The sequence below is a fragment of the Phoca vitulina genome, unplaced genomic scaffold (assembly GCF_004348235.1).
Source record: "Phoca vitulina isolate PV1807 unplaced genomic scaffold, GSC_HSeal_1.0 scaffold14, whole genome shotgun sequence".
NCBI lineage: Eukaryota > Metazoa > Chordata > Mammalia > Carnivora > Phocidae > Phoca > Phoca vitulina.
Genome location: NW_022589717.1, coordinates 22,506,070 through 22,532,386, shown reverse-complemented (window position 1 = coordinate 22,532,386; position 26,317 = coordinate 22,506,070). Strand labels below are relative to the sequence as shown.

The 26,317-nt window shown below is 40.1% G+C and overlaps 1 protein-coding gene across 4 annotated transcripts in view; it reads left to right on the top strand.

Annotated features, from left to right (window-relative positions):
- Positions 1 to 26,317, top strand: part of SLC10A7 (solute carrier family 10 member 7) — a 256,799-nt gene that overhangs the window by 182,323 nt on the left and 48,159 nt on the right. For 2 of the 4 annotated variants that reach the window (XM_032412948.1, XM_032412947.1), the window contains exons 6-7: positions 6,171 to 6,206; positions 25,439 to 25,522. In XM_032412948.1, the coding sequence (XP_032268839.1) occupies positions 6,171 to 6,206; positions 25,439 to 25,522 (120 nt within the window). The remainder of the gene's footprint in view (positions 1 to 6,170; positions 6,207 to 25,438; positions 25,523 to 26,317) is intronic. The other 2 variants (XM_032412950.1, XM_032412949.1) reach the window with 1 other exon arrangement.

The window sequence follows — 26,317 nt, the reverse complement described above, 5'->3', positions numbered from 1 at the left end:
GAGTTTATGTAAAAGTCCACTTCAAAATGCCTGCAGTTTTATGTGCGTAGGAGACTTTGGAATCCTTTTCTCCTCAGCTCCCGTGATGTCTGATACATGGTTAGCACTCAGTAAATGTTTAATTAAATGTATGTCATTGAGACAAGCCAGCTGTCATTCCTGCAAGGCCTCACAGGGTAACGTTGCTCACATGGAGTCCCCACAATCCAGAAAGAGATCCTTAGCTTTGCAGGTCCAGAAACTCACTGTGTTTAGCACACCTCAATATGGTTGTGTGTTAGGAGCCTGAGGCCAGCTAGTCAGCGTGCTCTCTTTCTATCAAAAACGCTACTTGGAAAACAAATTATTTTTCGACGTTTTCTTGGCAAACGTGGACTCAGACTAGAGAGAGTTGACTGGATGTTTTTAGTGGCTGGTGTTATCTAGCTCCAATAGTCTCATGCACCTGTCTTTACTGTAGTGCCCTGTGCCTGGCAGACACACCAGAATGCTCAAGCCAACTGCTAGGACACCTTCTTCCCCTGACAGAGCTATGAACATACTGAGAAATGCTTAATTTGGGGATGTTGAGCCATTTACTCTGTGAAGGTCCAGTTTTAAAGAGGAAAGTACAGGCAGGGGAGAGGAAACAGGCCCTTCCCCACCAATCAACCCACGACTTTCTTTCCAGCTAGGCTCCTAATGTCTTTTTCTTTACTTTATGAAGTTTACTGAGTTGTTTACTCTGAGATTCATGTTTATCAGGTCATATTCTCTGGAGACCACATATCCTGACCATACCGCCACTTTATAATTTATTGCTTAGAATGTATTGGCAAATCTCACGCATTACATATTGGTTCAACAAGAATAAGCTTCTCTTTAACTTTTTAAGATATCACTGTATACTGACCATCGGACAACATGTGAAGACAAATTGGGAGTTTTAGTTGGCATTAATCCTTAAAAAAAAAGCGATCTTTGCATTAACATAAATGCAAAGTTCAGAGTAAAGGAGCTGTCAAAGTAGAATTTTCAAAAGCTGAAAACATGACTTTCTTACAAATATAGAATGAGCACGTATCAAACATTTATTTAACTGAATAATAGGGGAATCAGCAGGATGGTAAAGTTGATTTCTAAGAGATTATAGAAATGGGGATTATAGGGGCGCCTGGGTACTTCAGTCAGTTAAGCATCTGACTCTTGGTTTCAGCTCAGATCATGATCTCCGGGTTATGGAATCGAGCCCTGTGGTGGTGGTGGTGGGGTGTTACGGGGGGGGGGGGGGGGTCCGTGCGGGGGGGGGGGTCTGGGGGGGATTCTCTCTCTCCCTCTGCCCCTCCACCACCCCTCCCTCCCTCTCTCTCTCTCTCTCTCTCATAAATAAAATTTAAAAAAGTAAATAAATGGGGATTATATAGTCCACCAGAAAAGAATACCAAAATAAGTTCACTAGGTTAAAGACAAAACTGGCTAATACCTACATGGTCTTAAGACCATAACCTTTGTGGTGTTTTTTTCTACTAGACAGAAATTGTTTCTATATATACTGGACAATACTGTGTAAGTTAGTATGTAATTTCTGAGCCCCAATTAATAATAAATAGAAGTCAAACAAAGGTATATCCCTCCAGGTAATTAAATAATCCTTGCATTGGCCTGTTAGACAATGCTCCAGGATGACAGCTCCAAGTTTTGGTCAGTTGCCATGAAGCGAGTGCTATGGACTCTTAGGTTCACCTGAATGAGATTATGTCTAACAGGAGCCTCAGAGCCCTACCCTAGGGGACTGGTGGTGGGGCCGGGGGGGGGGGGGCTGCCTTTAGCCTGGAGAAGACTTAGTGTGGGGACCCAGATGCTCACCTCGGCATTATCCTTAAGTTGTAGGTTTGAGGCAATAGTTGAAGAGTGCAGAGATTTTATTTATACCACTCAAAAGCAGCAGTTAAAGGCCATTACAAGGCAGGAGGGGTGCGACGTGCCCTAAGTTGCTCCAAGGGGAAGGCAGGGCGACAGTGGAGGTGGTTTGGGATCATTTATAAGAGAGCTTCCTTATTGTGAAAGAGCTTCATCGAGGCCAGTGTGTGCCTTCAGAACAAGAACATTGCCTCACTGTGAGTTCTCTGGCCAAAGCACAGCCCTCATAGCCTCACCTCACTGAGGGGGTCACACTTCAGATGAGTTTCTGTCATTCTGTAAAAATTAAGTGATTGCCTTTTAATTAAAAAATAAAAAGCACCTTTTCCAAGACTTAACATTCAACATCCTGGAGACAGACGCCTAAGAACTCAGTTTTGGTTTCTGTGTGATCACAATAGTTGTTGCAGCAAAACCTTTTGACAACATTTTCTCTTTTAAAAAAATGATAATTCACTTAAGTTTTGCCTTTTTAACTAATATTTCTGCTGAGAGAGGTGTATTTACAGTTTCGTTGTTGTTTTTGTTGTTATTTAGGTATGTGTTTGGTTTTTTTTCTTGGCTTGTATTGTGACTAAATCTCAGTGTCTGAGATTTGACACTTTTTTTTTCCCTCCCCACTAAAGCCATTGAAATATATTCACCCAGTCATTCACATCAGAGGTGTAAATGGATTTTTCTGAGGGTTTTTTTAAGCGCCAATCAAAGCCAGTCACTTTGTGACTTGACTTCTTCAGGTGTTGGAATCAGAAAGCTTAACACTCCATCCCAATTGCAAGGATGCTAAAATTATGTCTTGACCTTGAATCTGCAAGCAGAGGGGTAACGTCTTTTGCTAGAAGTGCTCATCCACCACCTCTTTGGTTTTATCCAGTTGCATAGGACTTACTGGGGAAAGAGAAAAGAGACGATCAAATTGAGCCTTCTTTATACCCTAGAGAAAAGAACATGTTTATTTGACTTCCCAGCTCCCAGTGATTGTTGCTGTTACAGTTTACATTTTCAGCTCACCCTTTTTACCATTGATATTTGTAAAAACCTGACTTTAAAAAATGTATCAACCGTGTCAGACAAAGGCTGATTTCTCAATTTGTTTCATGTCATCAAAAAGACATACTGAGTTTGAAGCTCCTCTCAGGTTTACTCTTAAAATATAACCCTGAGGAAATAGGGTAAGACTGCCAAGATTTTATTTACACCATTCAGGCTCATAGGCTATGGAGTCAGGGAGATAGAGCTTGAATTCCTGGCATTGCCTCTTCCTGCTTCACTCGGTATCTCTGAGACTCAGTTTCCTTCTATAGGAGATTGGGATAATAATAATACCTACCCCATAGGGTTGTTGTGAGAGTTCCATAAGATAACATTCATGAAGTCCTTAGTACATCGTTGATGTGAAATAAGCGCTCCATAAATGTTGGCTATTAGTATTTTGATAATTATTATAATGACTCCACTAAAACTTACGGTGTTCTTGTCATGATTAACGGCATTGTGACTGACTCACTTCCTAATACAATTGAAAAACAGATTTCAACACTGTATAACAATTCATTCTTAATTAATGAAATTGAATCAGCGTTTTTGAGACAATAATGAGGAATCTTAAATCCAGAATTAGAAAACACATCCTATTTGCCAGGAAATTTTTAATATTTTAGGAACAAATACCATAAGTCTTTGGAAGAACTGCAAAGAAGCTATTGTGTGTTGGGAACTATACACCTGAAATATTCAGGCAGGAAAACCTGCAGATAATAGTGCTCTGCCTTCCAAAGTAAAGTCATCTTTAAGAATTGGTTATCACCTTGAGAGCAAGACCATACAGCAACTAATCACTAAACATATGTCCTAAGCAGAACTCCGTAGAAAACTGTACTGGTTGCTGAAACCTGCCACCCAGGACCAGTGGTGTAGTGGAGTCAGTTCTGGATTTGGGGCTGAGCAAAAAAGCAGGCTCAAATCCGGGTTTTGCCTTTGCCATTTATTCGCTGTATGACTTTGGGCTGTTTGCTTGGCTTTTCTAAACCCTGGTTTCCTTGTCTATAAAATGGGCCTATGATGTAACCTACCTCCTTCAGTAGGGGAGGGCCAAATTTTAAAACGTGCTGTGTGAAAGTGCTGAAGCAAAATACCATTAATAGTCCTGGTATTATTACTAATACTTTTAGTATTCCTCTGTGGCAAAGGAAAATTAGTGGTCACCAGGAAGAATGTGGGTCCCCATGTACTTACAAGACACCAGTGTGGCTTTACCTCCTCTAATATAAGACAAATGTCCTCTGAGTGTTCACAATGCTCAACCTTTGTCCTAGTTGACAATTCTAATCCTATCACAGATACCATACCTTGTTTCTCATAAGTGTTATTAGTGCTGTTGGTGTTTCATAATTAACATTAACATAAGTTTCTATTTTCTTTTATCTGGATATGGGTGAATTGACAGATAACAAAGGTAAAACTGGTTAGCTTATAAGCTAAGTCCAATTTTTTCTCCATATATGAAATTATTTACCACTTCACTGTACCTTTACTTGACGTTCTTCAGTAGTTTGCCATTGTTGATACGATCAACTTCAGGATCCCTCTTCTGGCCACGAGGTCCTTGGTGACCTGGTCTCTGATGCCTCCATTTCATACCTTCTTCCCACCCTGCTCAACTTTGTATAGTTCTATGAATTCCCTTCCCTCTTCCTGGAATATCCTTGTTTTCCTTTCTGCCATATCAGTTTCCATTAATTCTTCTAATTAATGGAACAGTGCCTGGCATATAAGTGAACATTGAATAAATGTTTAAGCAAATTGACTTGAAATCAGAAGGCTCCCACACAGACTGAAACAACCAGATATTTTCATTTCCACATGGCCTTGGAAAGTTTGGAATTCCTCCTAAAGTCTGAATATATTCCATATCATTGAAGGACAGTAGCTCTTAAATATTACTTCGGCATTTTGCACATTTAGCTCTCCTAAATGTGCTGATGAGAACTTGTTTCATAGACACCAATGGAGTTGATAAAAGCCACAATACATATTTTAATAAACAGATTAAAAATAAAGCACTTAAAGTGTTGTATTCATTATTACCAGCTGCAAAAGTTTGCACAATAAAGAAGCATTTATTCTATTATTTAACAATAAAACAAGCCAATGTGTGAATCTTCACTTGTGGTATATTGCCTAAGAAAGTCATAGTAGCAGTGTTCAGATAAGGTAGCCAGTCCCTCTTGGGCCATATCCAAAAGAATTTAGTTATTGTAATGATGAAAGGATTTCATATAAATACCAAAAGGACTTTTTTCCAAATGTAATGAAGTGGTCCCAGACCTTAGATCCTGTATAGTTTCTGTCTGTCTCTCTCACACACAATACACACACACATACATATACACACACTCTTTGGAATTTTAAAGTTCCAAGTAGAATTCATTAGTAACAATATGAAATGCTTTTTCTTGTATAAATCATAATGAAGTGTTGAGCGATAAAGGAAGAACTAAGAGAAACGAATAATCATCTGCAGCTCTAAAACTGAAACCTGTCATGTTAACTCCCAACTCAAACACCTAGTTTTAAAGATTTACCTTCAAGAAACCTAAAAGCTTGTATCCTGCCTCATTGACAACAGCCTCAAACAGTTTCCTGTCATTGCAGAAAACAAATCTTTTGCTCCTTTCTGCCTAGGGGAGGCAGAGGGACTGAGGTGGTCCTATGTGGCTGAATTAGATGAAAGACTTGCCTTCCACCATGGAGACATGGAGTCTAATCAAGTGAAATGAGTTTTGAGATCCCAGCTCATTTCCTAGGGGAGATCGGTTCACATTACAAAATCACGACATCTCATTCATCACAGCTGACGTAGTCTTTGCTCAGGAGAGGACTCCAACTGGGACTGAACCACCTGTCTTCTCTTGAAAGGGGGCACTTTATCCAAGTTAGAGTTGAAAGCCTTGGAGTGAGAAGGCTTGCCAGCTTCACCCGAGTGATACATATGCAACATGGAAGGCAACTTCCATTTAAAAAGGGCAGACGAGTTTAAGGAAGATTGGTGGTTGTACTTTTAACGGTACCAAATACAAATAATTGTAATAGAGATGCTAAGGCTTTATGGTAGTGAGAGCTAAGAGGGGGGCTCCCTCATCTTTATCACCTCGATTTTATTAAACGGAGGTGAGAAGGATCAACATTTCCATGCATCAGTTTAAAATGGCGAAGAAAGTGTCCTGCTTTCCAGGCTGATAAATGATCATCATCTCTTTTATTTCTTTCAGGGCATCGTTATAACACCCGTGCTACTGCTGCTTTTTGTGAGTATTTTGATGTTGTCTTTAATTCTTCTATTAAAAGTCATCTACAACCCTTTAAGAAAGGGCATTAGGATAAAATGGAAATTTGAATCCTTTTGCACCACTTTGCATCATATTTTGAACTGTTCTTCCAGTTGAACTGTGACCAAATAATAACAAGTCGACACAAAGGATCTCTGTGGTCTCATGATCCAAGGACGGCATCAGAGCCCAGTTATTAGGCCTCTGACTCCAGGGCTAAATCATTAATTATTGCAAATTAATGACTTGTGGCATAGGTCACAGATATGTGCTCTTTCTTTTCTCATTAGTAGAACCAAAGTGAATGCTAGTGACCCAGTGTTTGCTAGAAAGAGCCTTGGACCAGGGGACCAGAGAAAAGTTTAGTTCCAAGGCTTATAGTACCTGGCTTTCTCACTCTGGGGAATGCTGCCTGAATTTTTCCATCTGTAGAATGGGAAACAATAACACCTACCCAGGCTGTCTGCCAGGGATAATGAAATGTGCTTCAGAAATAAAAAATACCAGCCACTAGTTAACTAAACAAAAATTGTTCTGAAAAGAAGAACTGCTAATTAACGGTCTTATTTCTTTTGGCGCTAAGCATATGAGAAATTAGATGAAAGATTAAAATAGAAATTAATGTTATCTCATGCTGAGAAAAGCATATGTAATCATGAACGATACCTAAAATATTTTATGAACTGTGCATTTTTCATACACAACATTTCCCAAATATAAATCACTCCACTCATCACTGAAATGGAGTTGGGGATCGTTTCTGGGCGAGAAATGTAGCTGTTTGACTAGCACTATTTGTCAGTGAATTAAAACTATGGGGAAAATTTATTTAATTATAGTGTAATTACCCAAGTTGGAATTCAGTTAGAGTAATAGTGTGAGGGACTTCATTTCTTACAAGCTGTGCAGGAAGTGGAGAGGGAGAGATGCCCTCCTAAACAGTTGGATTCTGCATCTTTCATGAAAGACATTACCTTCAAGTAATAACCCTCAGCTTCCCCATCCCTTCTGAAATGTTGGCTTCATGCTGACAAGGTTAAGAAGAGTCAAATCATCAGATCACTTCACTCAGCATAACAAACCTCATTAATTTGGATTCTACCAATTCAGAATTCGCAGTGAGTCACATTAATACTGAAGTGAATATTGATTTGCATTCATTTGGAAGAAAAGCCTTGGTGTGTGCCCAACTGCTCACTAGATGTGAGGAACTGGGATCACCGCCTGGTGTTCTTTCCAAGACCTTGGGTCACGATTTCTGAGGGGCAACCCTCAAAAGGCACAGGATGCAGGCCAGTCTGAGGACCCCTCAGAAGACTTGTGGGAAAGCACAGTACATGGTTATGTAGTGCAGGTTTTCTCCACTGCAGAAGACTGGTATCTCTTTCTCGTGTGACTCTTTTAAGACGAGCTGGGGAGAAGCCCCAGCCACAACCATGGGGCTGAGACCTAGGATAGCACTTTGGAGTATCTCAGAGTCTGGAATCTCTCGGGCCCTGTTTCAGCTCATGACTACAGAGCCAGATGAGTTCTTTTCTCCTTCTCCTGCCCATTTCCAGCCATAACAAGAAATGTTCTCAGCTCGTTAACATGATGACATCACACTGTTGCAAGCTTTCCCCTACTCTTAGACCCAGAGGCTGGTGAGCTTTAGTTGGTTCAATATTTTTTTTTTTTTTAAGATTTTATTTATTTATTCATGAGAGACAGGGAGAGAGAGAGAGAGAGAGGCAGAGGCAGAGGCAGAGGGAGAAGCAGGCTCCCTGCTGAGCAGGGAGCCTGATGCGGGACTTGATCCCAGGACCCTGGGATCATGACCTGAGCCGAAAGCAGACGCTTAACCATCTGAGCCACCCAGGCACCCAGTTGGTTCAATATTTTAAAATAATAGAGCTTGGGGCGCCTGGGTGACTCAGATGGTTGGGCGTCTGCCTTTGGCTTGGGTCATGGTCCCAGGGTCCTGGGATCGAGCCCCATATCGGGCTCCTGGCTCAGCAGAGAGCCTGCTTCTCCCTCTGCCTCTGCCTCTCTCCCTGCTCATGCTCTCTCTCTCTGTATCTCTGTGTCTCAAATGAATAAATAAAATCTTTAAAAAAAAAAAAATAATAGAGCTATAAGAATAGTGAAAGAGACCCCAAGACCCTCAACTTCAAAGTTTAATGCTTCCCCTCTGAGCTAACTCACTAGACTGTACCAATAGGTTCAATGATATCATCACAAAACATCAATAGATACGTCTGTGTTACATGACCTTACATCATATGCACGGTATATAACACTGTTTGTCTGTTAGGGTTGTCATGCATTTCACAAAGCAAGGTCGTTGCTTTAAACACTTGAATTACCAGGCATCATTTACTGAGTAGGACAGAAACCTGAGCAACTTAAATTGGAACACATTCCATAAAAGATGTAATGTTTTCTTGTCAGCACCCCTGTTATGGGTTGAATTGTGTCCTCCCAAAAGATATGTTGAAGTTCTAACCCCTAGGACATCAGAATGTGACCTTATTTAAAAATAGGGTCATTGCAGATATAATTATTTAAGATGAAGTCATACTGCAGGGTGGGCCCTCAATCCAATACTGGTGTCCTTACAAGAAGAGGAGTCAGACCCAGAGGGAGAATGGCAGGTCATGATGAGGCAGAGATTGGAGTGATGCACAGATAAGCCAAGGAACACGGAGGCTTGCTGGCAGATATCACGGCTTGAAGAGCCAAAGAGGGATTCTCCCCTACAGATTTCAGAGGGAGCCTGGCCTTGCTTGATTTCAGACTACAGTTTCCAGAACTGTGAAACAATAAATTTCTGTTATTTTAAGCCACCCAGTTTGTGGTATTTTGTTAGAGAGGCTGAGGAAACTAATACAACCCCAGAAAATCAAATTGTCTCTTTAAAATCATATCTTGAAAATGGAAATTTCTAAATGTTGAGGTGCAGCAGCTAGTAAAGGCCATTTTTACTGATGGAATCTCAGTTCTCTGTATTCTTGACTCTCCTCAGAATGTCCCCCTTCACCATCTTGCTCTAACTGAAACCTGTCCTCTGATTCATGTTTCTGCTGCAGGCGTCTTTCATATCACTGAGCCTTGAAATGGGGTAAGGTGTCTCTCCCTCACCTCATTACCAATTCCAGATCATTTCCCGTGCCTTCTTCATAAAATATTCTCATTCCTTTGAAGGTTATGCCAGTATGCCTATATCACCTGCTACCACTTCTTGCTGCAATTATCGGTAGAACCCCAGTCACTCTCTACGTCCAAAAAATGTTAGCACCTTCCCATTGACTTCTTTTTAATAGTATGCTTAGATTAATTCTTGGTGTTTTTTAATATTCACATAATTGATCCTCCTAATACCCTGGTCTCTAAATTCTTCACCTCTTCTCCAGTAAGAATGCCTTCCACTTCATCTCAGCCAGTCACACCTATAGTCGCACACACCCTTGACTTTATTATTGCCAGTAACAGCATCCTTCCATACTCCCCTTTTCAACTGTCTTCTCTTACCGACAGCCCTATATTTGTGACCTATTCCCCCAATTAAAAATTCTTCAAACTTGCCAGAATGGCCAGTTTATTTATCTTACCACCTTAACAAAGCCTCTAACCTACTCTACCCTCACTCCCTTACCCTCACATCCCATCTTACCTAGCCTAGATCTCATGGTCCATCCTTATAATTACTGTATCGTGTATGCCATCAACCACCTTACTCATCTCTTACTGCTTCATATTTGCATGGCTAAGTGCCAGGCCTGCTTAAATCCATCTCTGTACCTTCCTGCATGTGTACCTGAACATGGCTGGAACACGCACTTGCATGCTCACTGGTCTCATTTGAAATTCATGACAACTAACTTGCGCCTGGTGATCCTACTGCCTTCCCCTAATTAATCGTTATTCCTACTCTCTAGAGAATCATTTCATACCTTCTCCTTGCTTCTCAAATCACTGATGCCTCTTCTCTTTTTTCATCTCATCTGAGGCAGAAAGAAAATTAGCCCATGAGGAAATTAGAAGCAATCAGAGAAATTTTATAAGATCCCACCTACTTGCATCTATATTCTTTGTCTTTTCTCCTGTTTCTATAGATAAACTGTATTTGCCCTCATCTAAGGCCAGTCCTTCCTGTTGTGTTATCTCTTATTGCCTACTTAACAATATGATTCACACAGATTTCCCTCTTTCTCCTATATTATCAAATTTTCTATCTCTGCTGGATCATTTCTATTAACATATAAGCATTCTGTAATATTACATATCTTAAAAATTAAATCACACCTTATCCCACCTGCTATCCATTTCTGTCCTCTGTTTTATAGCAAAATTACTCAAAAAAGTTATTTAAACTTATTCATCACTCATTTAATAATAAGTATTGAGTTCTTCCTATATGCTAGGCACTTTCTTCCAAGGCTGTAGCAGTGAGCAAAAAGATACATCTTTGCTCTTGTGGAGGTTATATACTAGTAGAAAGAAACAGCCAACAAATAAGTGAAAATATAATGTATAAGATGAGTGATACATACTAAAGAGAAAAATAAAGTGAGGAGAGGAATAAGAAGTGCCAGAATGGGTTGGGAAAATTGCTGTTTTAAATAGGGCAGTCAAGGGTGGGACTCACTGAGAAAATGATATTTGAGCAAAGGCCTAGAGGAGATAAGGGAGCCTTCTGATGCCTTCTGATGGTAGGGTGTTCCAGGTGGAAGGAACCGCAAGTGGAAAAGTCCCGAGAGTGTACATGGTGTCCTTAAGGAATAGCGAGCAGGCCAGTGTGGCTAGAATGCAGTGAGCAAGGAGGAGAGTAGATGGAGATGAAGTCAGAGTCATAGTAGGAGCCAAATGATGTAGGACCTTGAAGTCCTTTGTTAAGGACTTTGAATTTTAATTTGAGAGAGACAGGAAACCATTAGGAGAGTTTTGATAAGAGAATGGCATGATCTGCCATATCTTTCCAAAGGATGATTCTAGATGCTGGCTTGAGAATAGATTGTTAGGAGATAATGGTGGAGACAGGAAGAGCAATTAGAAAGCTAGTGCAGCATCCTGGCAAGAAATGGTTTAGCTTGGACCAAGGTGGTTAAGTAAATCTGGTGGGAAGTAGTTGGAAGTAGAACTTGAAAGAACTGAAAGATTGAAGAAAGATTATGAGGGAACAGAAGAGTCAAGGATGATGAAGTCTGTGCAACTGGAAGGATGGAGTTACCATTTACTAAAATAGAGAAGACTGTAGTGTTGAGCAGGTTAAAGGAACTCATAAGGAGCTCAGTATTGCACATATTTGGATAAAGATGTCTTTGAGACATCCAAGTAGAGAAGTCAAGTAAGCAGTTGACTATATGAGTCTGGAATTCAGGGGAGAGGTCTGGATAAGAGATACACGTTTGGGAGAGGTCAGCATAGAAATGGATTTGAAGTTAGATAGAATGAGATTACCAAGAGAGAATAGAGAAGGAAAGATATCAGTGGACTGTCTTCTGGGACATCCTAATATTGAGAAGTCAGCAAAGACTATCAAGGATTTCCACTTTGCTTAGGAAGAACACCAAAAGGTTTTGGTGTGCTAGAAGCTATTAGAGAATGTGTTTCAGAAAGGGGAGAGTGGTCAACTACTTCAAATAAAATGAAGTCTGAGAATCAACCACTGGTTTTAACAAGATGGAGGTCACTGAGAACCCTAGCAAGAGCTATTTCAGCAGAGTTGTGGAGGTAAATACCTAAAGTCAGTTCAAGAATGAATGAAAAAGAGTTAAGGACAGTGATAATCACTCACTCTTTGGAGGCATTCTGCTATAAAGGATGCAGAAAATGGGAGAGCAATAAAGTTAATGTAGGATCTGTTTTTAAGTTGGGAAAATTATTAGGATATTTGTATTGATAGATTAATTCAGTTAGAGAAGAAACAATTCATACAGAAAAAAGTAGGGAAAATTTGTCAACCCATGTCCTTGAGTAGGAGAAAGAAGGTGAGCTCTAGTGCACAAAGGGAGAGTGTGGCCTCCTAAGCACAGATAGTTCATCCATCGTAATAGGAGGGAAACCATGGTATAAGGGCAAAGATGCAAGTAAATTGGTTCATGTAATTATAGGAGCCTCTTATGATTGTATTTTTCCAGTGAAATGGCAAGTGAAGTTAGGGGTGGAGGACAAAAAAAGGCAAGAAGGTTTTGGAGATTTGTTGAAAGAGGCAAAGATATGAAATAGTTCTGTGGGAGAGTGCATGGAATGGGCAAAGATAGTAAGATGCTCAAACAGCACCAAGAACCATCCTGAGTCTTTACACTTGGCATTGGCTCAAGCTGGATTTTCCCCTCAGATATCCACATGGCTCTCTCCTTCACTTTCATCTCTGGTCTCCAATCAAATGTCATTTTAGGAGAGAATCCTTTCCTAACTACTTCATGTGGAACAATATATCCTCTCTCCACCAATCTCTCCCCACCTACCATCCTTAATTGTTCCCTTTAGCGTTTATTATCGCATGACATCTTCATCATTTGTTAGTCTGTTTATTCTCTGTCTTCCCAACTAGAACATAAGCATCACAGAAGAGCAGAGACTATCTGTTTTGGTCACTGTTGTAACTCCAATGCCAAAAATAGTGCCAATCCATGGAAGCCACTCAAAAACATTTTTTGAATGGATGGTTGGTAAAGGAAAATGTTTCTGTACTCACAGCACTTCTGACACCAAATATGTGCGGTTTCCACTACCAAGCAATTCTCGTTTTCTGTGGATACCAAGTGGGTGTCCTGCAGTTTTGACATTGCACGGAGTTAGCACAGACCCCACAGGTAAAGGGCTCAGTCCCACAAGACTGCCCCCCACCTCCGGCACTAATGGCAAGTAGTGGGTTTCTAGGATACCCACACTTCTATCTGACTTGGCTTCAACTCAGGGGATCCCATGACCTCTCTCCCCAGGTTCGATAATTTGCTATTATGGCTCAGAGAACCCAGGGAAACATTTACTTCCTATTACCAGTTTATTATAAATGATATTATAAAGAATACCTGGAGTCCCAGGATCGAGCTGTGCATCGGGCTCCCTCCTCGGCTCCTCCCCCTGGCTCATGTTTGTTATCTCTCTCTCTCTTTCTCAAATAAATAAATAAAAATCTTTAAAAAAAATTAAAAGAATACAGAATGCCACATGCAGAGGTACATAGGGCAAGGTCTAGAAGGGTCCCAAATGCAGGATCTTATGTCCCCATGGAGTTTAGGGTATACTAACCACCTGCATGTGGATACATTCCCCAATGCAGGAACTCTCCAAATCCTCTGTGCCAGGAACTGGGGACAAAACCCAAATATTACAGTAAAAGATACTCCTATCACCCCTGTGACTCAGGAAGTTACAGAGTTTTGGAAGTTCTATGCCAGGATTAAGACCGAATATATTATATTTCTTACTGTCTCACATCTCAGATGGACAGATGAACGAATGCATCTGTCCAAAGAGTTGGGTTAGGACTACTTTTAAGATTGGTATTTCCTTGTTGCTTGCTCTACCTTTGGGCATTTGTTCCTTTATTATAAAGCCATTTTGAAGGCCCTGCCTTCACTTTCCCTCACAGTCTGTGTGTAGAGAGGTAGCATGGTATGGGGAGAAGGCATAACATTTTGGTTCAGCCTGCAGCCAAATTGTTGTGTAACAGTGGATTTTCCTTAATCCTTCTCAGCTTCAGTTTTTTCCTCTATAAAATGAGGATTATGATAAGATGAAATGAGTTAGTTTATGTGAAAGCATGCTGTAAGCTATAAAGAACCATGCAAGTGCTAATTATTTACATTTGACGCTTTAGAAAGGAAAATAGAAAATAATTCCAGGAAGGATGTCAAGATTCTGTAGAAATGCTTATCTGAGATGCAGCAACAATCCAATTAGCCCAGCCCTTAATGGTGGGCTGAGCCTTAAAACTTAACCTTTAAGATTCTACAATCACTTATAGTCTATAATCTTATAATCTATATGTAAATAAATCCAGTGTTTACTGTGGCTGACTGTGAGAGCAGTAAAACTTTTCCTGAAATATCACCATTTGTTCCTAAGATTCAAAATGCTTTTACATATACTACCTCGATTTTCTTGATAATATACCACTGATATTGGCAGGGGCGGAAATTATTGTCTTTATGTTATCAGTAGATATGCACCAGTCCATAGAGTTCTATCATAAGGATAAATAAAGCCTTGCCCAGCTTTAAAAACTGCACTTATACATTCATTACTTGGAATTCCATATTAATTTTCCTTACAAAGCAGTGTTACAAGTGGTAAGCATCCACTAGATTTGAAGTTCTGCCAGGCCAGGAACCAGGCATGCCTTATTCATTACCTTATCTCCAATGTCAAATACTCAATAAATATTTGTTGGAAGGAGCGGAATAGAAAGGTGGGTGAGTAGTGAATGATTAGAGTGGTTCAGATGATAAATGAATGGTTAGAAGGTTAGGGTCTCAGCCTGCTGCATAAAATCTTACCTTGTATTTGCTATGAGAAAGAATTTATGTTTTTTTTTCAATAATATTAAGGAAAACATCACTTCTTTTATTCAGTGTGTGAATGCCTACTGTGCACTGTGAATATTACAAAGATCAATCTGACATTGATCCTTCTCTCAGAGAATTTATGGTTTATTAGAGAAAATAGAATACATTCATAGATAATTAAAATCTAAGCCAGAAATTGTAAGTATCACAAGTATCAAAATATTTCAAAGGAGATTACTAAAATAGAAAACATTTCATTTAATAGAAGAAGGGGGGGGTTTACAGAGAATTTTGTACTGAAAGGAAACTTAATTTGAGGAAAAAGAGAAAGTTAGAAGGAAACTTCTGATGTTTCTAGAGGATCTCCTGCTTACTTCAGAGTTTTTCATTTGCATGGTTCTGATTCTGTTATGTCTGACATCACTTCAAAACTTGCCATGTCTTTCCTTTGATATGGTTGTTGCCCAGCCATTATTATAGTCTTTATGCAACAGCCAATGGTAGAGAGCACTGAGGGAAAGAGATTTTAGAGCTGGAACTGGAATGGAGAGTGGTAGTTAAGATGAAGAGGCCAGAGCGCTGAGTTCAACACTTAGGCAGTGAGGTCAGCCTGTGGGGTTTGAAATCTGAGTGAACCGCACTGGGAAGGTCCATCGGGCAGTGTGAAGCTCCTGCTTCTGTGGACTCCTGCTCCCCTGAAGCCTCCTGAGCTACTACCCCACAGCATCTAACCAGCCCCATCTTGCTTACTCTGGGGAATGAAAGGAAACAGTGTGAACTTACTTCCTCTGAGAGTTAAGACAAAGGGTGGAGATAACAGTGTTCACAGCATAGAATAGGTCCGTCTAATTCAATGCAATTGTGAGCTAAAGAAACCATGTATTAGAGACTATGTTCATGGTATCAAATTTCATAATGTGTAGACCATCAATATATTTAAATAAGCTTATGTTTGGCAAGGTAAGGTCAGTAACACTGAGCTTGTGCTATTAAAATGACAGATCAAGGCCTCGCTTCCACCCTAGCCATAAAGGTCATTGAACATCAAGGCCTCTAGAAACATGCAGAGTCCAAACTTTGACCACTGCTGAAAGTCATGTCCTCAGGGTCATAGATCAGACCATCTTCATATATGGGGATGATCACATCAATACCTTAGGATATTTGATAAACATTTAGCTCCACACTTACCCATTCAGGAGCATGTAAGCACCCCTTAAGTGAGAGCAGCACTAGCTCTGCTATTCTATCACTTGATTGGTTATGACTTGACTTCTTAGGAACCCAGCCTATCTTCAAGAAGGTATTTATAAGGCATTATAATAATTAGACATATATATACACACACACAAGCACGGATGTACACTCACATGCACGCACACCAGGCTGTTTCTGAACTAACTCTATGTTCCATTGATGTGACTGTCTCTTCTGTTACTTTCCATTTCAGTGGTTCTTAAATTCAATAGGCTTGAATCCCCACCATACTGTATAAGAAACCTTGTTTTTCAGGGAGGAGGGGGAAAGCAGGAGGAGAGGTAGAATAATTTTTATCAAGTAGCTATCATATGTACTTTATAGGTAATCCCATGACTCCCTTTAGACATATTATCCTCACTTTGTATGAGAAAACTTAGACTCAAAGAGGTTTAATAACTCACCGGAGGCTGTGCAACTAGTAAAGAACACAAGGGACTTTCAGCCAGGCTCTGTGTCCCCTTGAATGTTCCTTTCCAAAGCATGCCTCTTAGGAGACACAGTTTATTTTAAGACAGATGACCAGCACTCAATTATTATTTCTTGACCATGGATATTGTAGGTAACATAGGGAAGACAAAAAAGAAAAAGGCATAATTCTTGTCTTGAAGAAACTTAAGGCTTACTTGGGTAAACAAGAACAAAGAACACAGGAGAAATTTAGAGGAAAAAATTCACTGCTAACCTACACAGTTCAGACTACATGGTTCAAGAGTTCATGTTAGAGAGAGAGCCAGGGTGGGGGAGAGAGCTCAGTGGCAGCTTTCGAGGCTACAATCATCATTAGTTTCCCTAGTAATTGGCCATCTGTGATAGAAAATTATTGCACTTTTAATCCCATCAATATAAACAGAAACAATGAATACAGCCATTAGTGCCATGTACAATACTCTGATTATTTTTTATAATATGTTCCCAATGATAGTTGCATAATTGATGGTCACGCACGTGTGTGATGTACAAAGTGGTAAAACAGAAAGCACTTAAAGAGAAACTAGCCATTTGACTGCCCCAGTTGCTTCACACTGAACCAGTCTCTCCACCGTGTGCCCAAGAGTGTTCCTAAAGCCAGTGAAGACAAATCTCCTCCTCTTCAACCTGAGAGTAGCTTATCTTTGGGCTGATGTGACTGTCTCTTCTGTTACTTTCCATTTCAGTGGTTCTTAAATTCAATAGGCTTGAATTCCCACCATACTGTATAAGAAACCTTGTTTTTCAGGGAGGAGAGGGAAAGCAGGAGGAGAGGTAGAATAATTTTTATCAAGTAGCTATAATATGTACTTTATAGGTAATCCCATGACTCCCTTTAGACATATTATCCTCACTTTGTATGAGAAATCACTCAGAAATGGTTCTCACACAGAGAAAATTTTGTAAAGCAAAACAATGTGTGGAGTCTTGTAAATGGTCATGCCAGGACTCCCTCTAGATCTTACTGCACCATAGTGGGTGAGGGGAAGCACCTCATAAGCCATTTTCAAATGCTCCAGAGGTGACACTGATAAACCCCTTCTCCCTTTTCAGGACCCCTGACCCAGAGAGGCCAACGCCACTGCTGGCCTGGGACTTCTCAGACTTAACTGAAGGGGCAATGACGCTGGATGAAAGCCAGGCTTTTGCTTTGCTCCTTGGTCCCCTCCCAGCACCACATGCTGCTCCTGGTGCTCCCTGAGCAGGTGGGGTCTGGCCAGAGTGCAAAGGACGCCCCTTCCTCATGCCACTCTTGTCCTCTGGGCCCCAGGCTTAGAGCACTCTTCTCGGGGAACTTACATGTTTGCTCCACTTAAGGGACTGTTTGGCAACAGTAGGCTCTTTGGTTCCCGAACCAAACAGGTTGACAGGACCAAATTCTGTGGTCAGGGAATTAGGAGCAAAGTTTGTTCCTAGATGCCTCTGAGCATCTCTCTATCCAGCCCTCCGTGTCCTGGAAGCCCATCTCCCCACAGCTTTTCTTTTCGGGTTATAATAAGCCAATTTATAGATCATTTGGGCACATTTCACTAAATATCCTGTGTGGTCTGAGTAACCAGAATTTACAATTGCACATAGTTTCCATCAGTTACTGGAAGGTAATCTTGTGTTTTAAATTAGCATATCACAAAAGGAAATGTTTTACATAATTTTTTATCTTTAAAAAATTATTAAGAGTCTATTTTGTTCGTTACCTCTCAAAGAAAGAAAAATACCATGCATCTAGATATAAAAAGGCTCATTTCCTCTACTAAGTATATACCTTCCATACAGTAACCCAATTTTAGTTTTATACATGTGGCTGAATCGATATGGGTGTTTAACAATCATATTTTAATTTTGATAAAAATCGTAGTCATTTTTACATTGAGCCTGTCAGCTGGTGTACATTTAAGTCATTGATTTTGTGTAAGTAATCAATGTAGTTTGCATGTTTCCCTGTGAGAGAAGGGGCAGCAGGAATGAAAGAAAAGCTGAACTGTAGTTGCTAGGGAAAGATGGAAATCTAGAAGGATTTGGGGAATCCGGGCCTGGGGACACTTTCCCTTATTCTGTCTGAATGCTTGTCTTTGTGACAGGAAACAGACAGGTGTTTGTGAGTGTGTCTGTGTAGGGGTACAAGAAAGTTTGAGCCAATAGTAAGCGAGCCCCCTCCTTTTTTCCCCTACCTAGGGCTGGGCTCTGCGGGCCACGGCGGAGGGTGGAAATTGGGCAGGAAGTGAACAAATCCTGCTCTGTATCTGAAGCAGCTTCTTCCTGATTTTCTCACAGAAGAGATTTACCATTCATCACTCTACAGTATAAACTGTAAATATCTGTTCTTATATTTTTCCTGAATGTCGCGCTAATGAAAGCAAAGACCAATCACCAAGGGTGAATTATTTAATACAATAATGTTTTAATAGCTGAGAAGAGACACGAATAGTAGAGACGCCTGTGGCTAATGGATTTCCCTGGTAGGAGATAAAAAGGCTGATTATACAGCAGAGCAAGTGAAGACCTGGTACATTAATGACAATTTACAGGTCAGCTCACTTACAGAAGTGATTTAAAACACACCATCTGTTTTCTAACTCTCTGTTGATAACTATGATTTTACAGACAGTCAGCATCTCCATCAAGAATTGTTACTTATTTGTCTTTCTGAGTCTTGGTTGACCCTATAATATTTTACCTGCTGGACCCCCAGATTCTTTCCAAATCAAACAGTTTCTAAACTGAATGGATTGCTAACGGTCAATTCTGCTTCTATTCAGCCGTTTTCTGCCAGGTTAGAAAATTAAGTCCCAGTGCCCTATGATATCCATTGTATGTATTGGATTAACTCTTTCTGATGTGTTTACTCTGGTACTAGCTAGGTATCATCCTTGACAGATAATAATTTTCTGTGTTCTGTGGCTCAAATCTGGAACCCCAGTTGAGAAAGGCTGCATCAACTACTACTTAACAAGTTTCTCCCTACCCCTCCTTTTTCTTTCTCCTCCTCTTCTTGCTTCTGCCTGCCTTCCAGGTCCCCATCTCCCATCTCCATGCAGGCACCACACACACACACACACACACTCTCTCTCTCTCTCTCCCTCCCTCTCTTGCTCTCACATAGGCAAGAAAGGGGGAGCCCAGCTTTGGCTTCCATTCTGCCCCCTTTTCCATTTCACTGCTCTGTACCTTTGTAATTAATATGCAGTAGAGTGTAAAAATTAAATATGAGGGCTGTGAAGTGACTCTTCCAGGTTTAGATCCTGGCTCTGTCACTCTCTAGCTAGTGACCTTGTCCAACTGTTCTGTGCCGCTGTTGCCATATATGAAAATACGGGTACTAGTAAGACCTACCTGAAGGAGTTGCTGCGAGGATTAAATTATTTGACACACATTAAGCGTTTAGAGCAGTGTCTGGCACATAGAGAATACACAATAAAAGTTGTCATTATTGTAATTACAGGAGATGGTTGGGAGGCCAGGCAACTGATCCTTTCCTAGGTCTGTAAATTAAGTAGGCCTTTGTAACTTACTTGTAAGTTGGAAGGATAGAAAGAAAAGAAAACTTTGTCAGGCCTCTTTTTCTACCTATGCATTGTAGACCTTCATTAATTGAACTCACAGTTGTTGTTGAATACCTACAACGTACTAGATGAGTGATTCTCAAAGGGTGAACCCTAGCTCAGCAGCGTCAATGGAGTCATATTAGAAATGCAAATTCTCAGGGCGCCTGGGTGGCTCAGTCGTTAAGCATCTGCCTTCGGCTCAGGTCATGATCCCAGGGTCCTGGGATCGAGCCCCGCATCGGGCTCCCTGCTCCGCGGGGACCTTGCTTCTCCCTCTCCCACTACCCCTGCTTGTGTTCCTGCTCTCACTGTCTCTCTCTGTCAAATAAATTTAAAAACCTTAAAAAAAAAAAAAGAAATGCAAATTCTTGACATCCTCCTGATCCTTCTCTGAAGGTGGGGCCAAGCAATCTGTGTTTTAAGAAGCCCTGCAGATGTTTCTGGTGTGCTAAAGTTTGAGAACCACTGCTCTAGATGTAAAATGCAGTCAGTCTGCTGGGCACTGGGAATATAAACATGAATAAGACCCTGTTCCTGACCTTCTGAAACATATAGTTTACTGAGAGACAGATTTGTACACAAGAGCAACCAAGGATTCTGAGAGGAACGGTAGAAATGCAGAACCACAATAGAAGCCAAGTCTGAATTTCAGGAGGAGGGTTTGGAAAGAGTTTCTAAAGCGATCATTGAACTAACTCTTAGACAAAGACTAGAACTTTTCCAGGTATAAGTTGGTGGAAGGCGTCCTATGGAAAGGAACACATATGCACTTGGTGGTGGGTGGACATGCACACACAACTCAACTTTTTTTTTAATCTTTAAAAAAATTGTTTTGAGAGAGAGAGAGAGAGCTTGAGCAGGGGGAAGAGGGGCAGAGGGAGAGAGAGAACCCCAAGCAGGCTCCATGCTCAGCACAGAGCCTGACACGGGTCAGTCTCATGACCCTGAGATCATGACCTGAGCCGAAATCAAGAGTCGGACGCTTAACTGACTGAGCCACCCAGGCGCCCCCACACCTCAACTTTTAAAAAGCAACTCCTCGAGAGGAGGGGTTTTGTGTTGTGTTTGTTCACTGTTGGATTCCCAATGCCTAAAACATGCTCTGGCTCACAGGAGGCACCAGTAACTGTTTGAATGATTAAACACAAAGGTCCTAAGTCTCCACATATTTAATTTTCACTGAAACTTTTCTTCTCAGCATGATATTAAAACAAACAAACAGACCTAATTGTGAGTTCTGTGCTTTAAAGTATCATATTCCTAAAAGAAATTAGCCAGTGACCAGATTGTTCATTTAACACAGTGTATCTTAAAATACGGGTTTCGCGGTATGAGACTGTCCCCTTTAAATCTGCCAGGATAGCTCAATGAAGCCCAGAGCCCTGGATTAATACATACTTATCCCAAACCTGCAACTCTATCCAAAGGTACAAATTATTGATGCTTCTTATAAACACATTGGTCTTTACAATAGAAACCCTGACAGGTTCTTCATTAAAATGTGAAGAACCAAATATCCCAGGCAGCATATTTCCTTCTGCTTTAGTTAAAATCAACTCTGCATACAAAATGATCAGGTTTGGTACTTTTCTGGTCATGTTCTCATATGTCACCCTATGCCAGATGCTCGCTCTTCTTTATTCTGGATGCCAAGGTGTTCTTCATAGCGTCAGATACTTCCCCAAGGGTATCTCTGCATCTTTGCGCTGACCACAGCGACAGGTCTGGTTGTCGATTGAAAAGAAAGGACTTATGCCAAATTAGACCTCAGAACTGAGATTTCCTTCCTTTCAGAGCCACTTCTAAGGGAGCCATCCTATGGGATTTCCTCCCCAGCATCATCACATACCTAGTCTGGTGTCATGTACCCTGTTAATTATATCCCTGGCCAGCTTGCTCTGGCCTCTAATCTGACAAAGCGGGGGGCTCCTCTAACCCGTGTTCCTAATCAAGTGGACCAGAGATCATAGGCGTTTTAGAGAACAAAGGGACTTTGGAGATCACTTCTAGGAACACAAGCCTTCTAAACATTGAACACGCAGTAAAATAAGATAAAAACAGAGAGGGAGACAAACCATCAGAGACTCTTAACTCTAGGGAACAAAGTGAGGGTTGCTGGGGGGGGGGCTGGGGTAATTGGGTGATGGGCATTAAGGAGAGCACTTGATGTAATGAGTGCTGGGTGTTATATGCAACTGAGGAATCACCAAATTCTGCCCCTGAAACTAATAATACACTGTATGTTAACTAAATTGAATTTAAATAAAAAATTAAAAAAAAATTGAACATGCAAATGGTCTATTGTGTGATGGATGGAGAAGTTAAAATAGATAAAAATTTTAAAACCCAAGCTGACATGAATTTTCCTTTACTTCTCTTATCCCCAAATGCAATCTTTTAGATAGACTTGGGATTAAAAATAGCTCCCAAATTAACTTAATAAATGATGTTTTAACTTTTCTATTTGATCTCTGGGGTTATTGCTCTCCAACAATACTTTTTGGTTAAACAACCAAGCCTTCCAGTGTAAGAGAACTATTATCACAGAGTAGATTTGGCTAAAGAGTTGCCTAAATATGTTTGAGAAGCAAAGCCAACTTCACATCATAATGCAAATATTAGAGGTGTTAATTACAAGTCATTTCTCCCTGGACCTCAGTTTTCACATCTTTAAAAAGAGGGAATAGAACTCCAAATCTCTTCCAGGGTTAGGATTCTATTCAGTTTTAGGTCTTCCCCTCCAGAGCAGCTTTAAGGAGCTAGGGAAGGGCTATGGGGGAGAACTGAGGGCAAAGAACATGCATAGCCACCCTCACTCTGCTTCTTACACACACGGGCGTGCACACACACACACATATCCTTTACGTGGTTCTCATCATGTTTAGATGCCTTTTGTTTCTAGGTGCATATTAGAATTAATTGTGTTGCTAGTGATAAACAAGCAGTGAAAAAATAATACCAAGTGACTGTATAACACCACCTGAATGTAAGAGGATTTTTTTAAAAGATTTCATTTATTTATTTGAGAGGGAGAGAGAGAGCACGAGCAGGGGGGCAGAGGGAGAGGGAGAAGCAGACTCCCCACTGAGCAGGGAGCCCAATGTGGGACTCAATCCCAGGACCCTGGGATCATGACCTGAGCCAAAGGCAGATGCTTAACCAACTGAACCACCCAGGCACCCCCTAAGAGGTTTTTAAAATATACTTCAGTTTTGTATTTTTGTAACTTTAGAAAAAAATAGGGATACGATTTTGAATAAGTTTGGCACATTTTAGCTCAGTATATTTACAAATTACTTCATTTGTTCCTTGTGCACAGCCTTATTATCTGCAAACTTATTCTCTCTGCCAGGTATTAGGTTAGGCACTGGGCTTACAGAGGGAATATAGCTTGATATGGTTATTCATTAAAACGTCTTAAAGACACATTAAATAACAGTAGAGTTGAGATAGAAAGGGGGAACAGAGGGGCACCTGGGTGGCCCCTCTGCCCCCCTGCTTGTGCTCTCTCTCTCGGTCTCTCTCTCTGTCAAATAAATAAAATCTTTAAAAAGGTGGGGGGGGGGGGAGGAGGACAGAAATATGTGAGATTACCCATGAGATTCCAGGCAGGAATTGACAGCTTTTACTTGAAGGTTATCACCCGGAATCCTATTGCCTCTCTCCAAAACATTGTGAACCTTATGGATTGAGCATTGAGCTGAATGTTTTTGAATTTGAAAACTCTGTTCTTTAAATTTTGTCTATTCATTTGTGCCTCAATTTCTCTGTAAAATATACATTTTTAAATTTTTAGTTCTTACCTCAGGAGCATCCTTAGGGTTACTATTTGTGGAAAGAAACATGTATTTGTTAAATGCCTTACACTTCAAAGACATTGTTGTTCTAAAATAGGGTGTGATTATTAGCTTTTAATACTTTGGCTTTGCATAAAAAGAAACATCTAACAACCATGTAGCATTTAACACACCAGGAATCCTATGTGTTCACATTTCTGTTCACAGTTTCGCTTTTTCTGTTTGTCTTCTTCATTTCTTTAGTTTATATTGGTTATGGAGCAAAAAGGTGGAGGCTACAATTTTTATGAGTTAAACTCACAGCCAGTGGTCAGTGCTAAAGCTAGTATGAAGTGAATGCAAGCCACTGATGGGGAGGACATACATTCTTGGCATCTTGAGTCATGTAGATGCACTGAGGGGCTGTGGATGGGGCTGAGGATGGGGGCAGAACTTTATAAAATACATCAGGGTGTAGAAAAGATTTTGGTAAGCTGGCTCATGCAGGAATTGGAAATCAGTGAAAACACTGATCCCACATCATTTCATTCTGAACTATTGACTTCATTTATCTAAAGATTTCATTTGTTTTACTTAACATACAATGCCCTCCGTCACCACTACCTTCAAGTCTTTCACAAAAATTGTCTTCCAAAAGGTATTTCCAAGTTTAATTAAACTTAGGTAAATATGAAAATTGAGGTTTGGTCTGTAGGGGAAGGGTGCAAGTAAGTTTCAAGTTCCAGGGAGATCATTATTGATGACTTGGAAGAACCTGACTGCAAAAGGGACTCATAAAAGAGATAAACATCTCTGGAGCAGGCCATCGTTTGTCCAGAGAGGTTTGAAAACCAGAAGGAGGTTTTGAAAGCCATTAACAAGTTAATAGGAAGCCTGCAATTCTTGGTGGTTGAGACTAACTTGAGTATGGGGCTGTGTTTATAGGCAAACACTACCTGTGCTCCCAGCAGTAGAATATTTATGAAGCTGAGATTGCAATTGTTAGTGAAAACGAACCAAAAAATGAAGAGGGAGGAAAAAATAGGAATTATGAGCAGTGTCAAAACATACACATTTAGAAGAGATATATTGACATTTTAGGTTGAAAAATAATGATGTTTCAGGAATTCCCATTTCCTAGATTTTGTGTATGAATAAATTTTAAAGGTATATGGAGATTCATTGCCTTTGTTGTGATGGAGTAGAAAAATTAGAAACTATTTCATTTGCATAAATGAAAATATGATCTTGAGAAAACAATGATGAGACACCCTTGTTTGTTTTAGGGATCTGCAGACAGGACAAAGAGAAAAGCACACAGACTATGAGTATAGGTGAAATATCACGCCATATGATTATGAACAGTATGAACACAGAATAAATAACTTTAGTAGCAGAAATGTAGTTAATAATAAGCAATGTAAGTTAATTGCAAAGCCATAGTTATCATTTTTCCTCAATGGTAGTTTCCCATAAAAATTAAATGGTAAAGTACCTTAGTCTATGTGGTGCTAAATTTAGAAAAGAAGTAATTTCACTTGCTCTTTGTATATAGCTACCAAATTTTTGGTGCCTGTGAGAGAATTCACGTATTGTATCCTTTAATTAACAGCAATATTTGATAACTGACTCAGAGTAATTCTAACTCCTCTTACCTTCTTGCTTTGCAGCTTGGCTCGTCCTCTTCTGTGCCTTTTACATCTATTTTTTCTCAGCTTTTTATGACTGTTGTGGTTCCTCTCATTATTGGACAGGTAAGGTCTCCAATTTCATCTGCTCTTTTTTTTTTTCTTTTGTGAGTCAAATTGTGAATTCCGATATAATGTCAGGACAATTGAAAGAAAAGATAGAGAAAAAGACATTTAAAAGAAAACATAAAAGACTGTGAAACACCAGGTTTCATCCATCACCTGATATTCCCACCTTTTTATTTATTTAATATCAATCTGCTTTGCAGATAGCTTTACATAGGGATGCCTGCACAGATTCTTGATTTTTTAATTTATTATCTGTACTTCGTGGCCATGTAGGTAGCTTAAAAATACCTAGGAAATCATTTCCTTATTCTGTTCCTTCTGATAAAGTCTCAGCATTATGACTGTTGTTGGGAACAAGCATCTAGCTGGCTGGCTTCTTTGTGGACCCCTTCAATAGCTGTGATCATATTTGTGATCATGTGATTAATAAAATAAACACTTAATTCTATTAGCTCTTAAAATTAGATCTTAGAAAATTTAGTTTCCTTTATCATTCTTATTGAATTAGACTAATGGGAGAAATTCTTATATTTAACTTCTTATAGCAAGTTAATAAGCATGTAATTGAATTATAACATACAAATTTAAAAACACAGGAATGGAGCACAGAATTGTACCACTAAAATGAGTGAGTCTTAGGAAAATAGTATATCAGGATGGTTAAGAGCACAGATGTTGGTTAAAGAGCAACTACACTCTAGTTCTTAGTTTTACCTTTTATTTGCTGTGTGACTTTGGGCAAGTCATTTGATCTCCTTAGCTCCAGGGTTATAATTCACCAAATTGTATAAT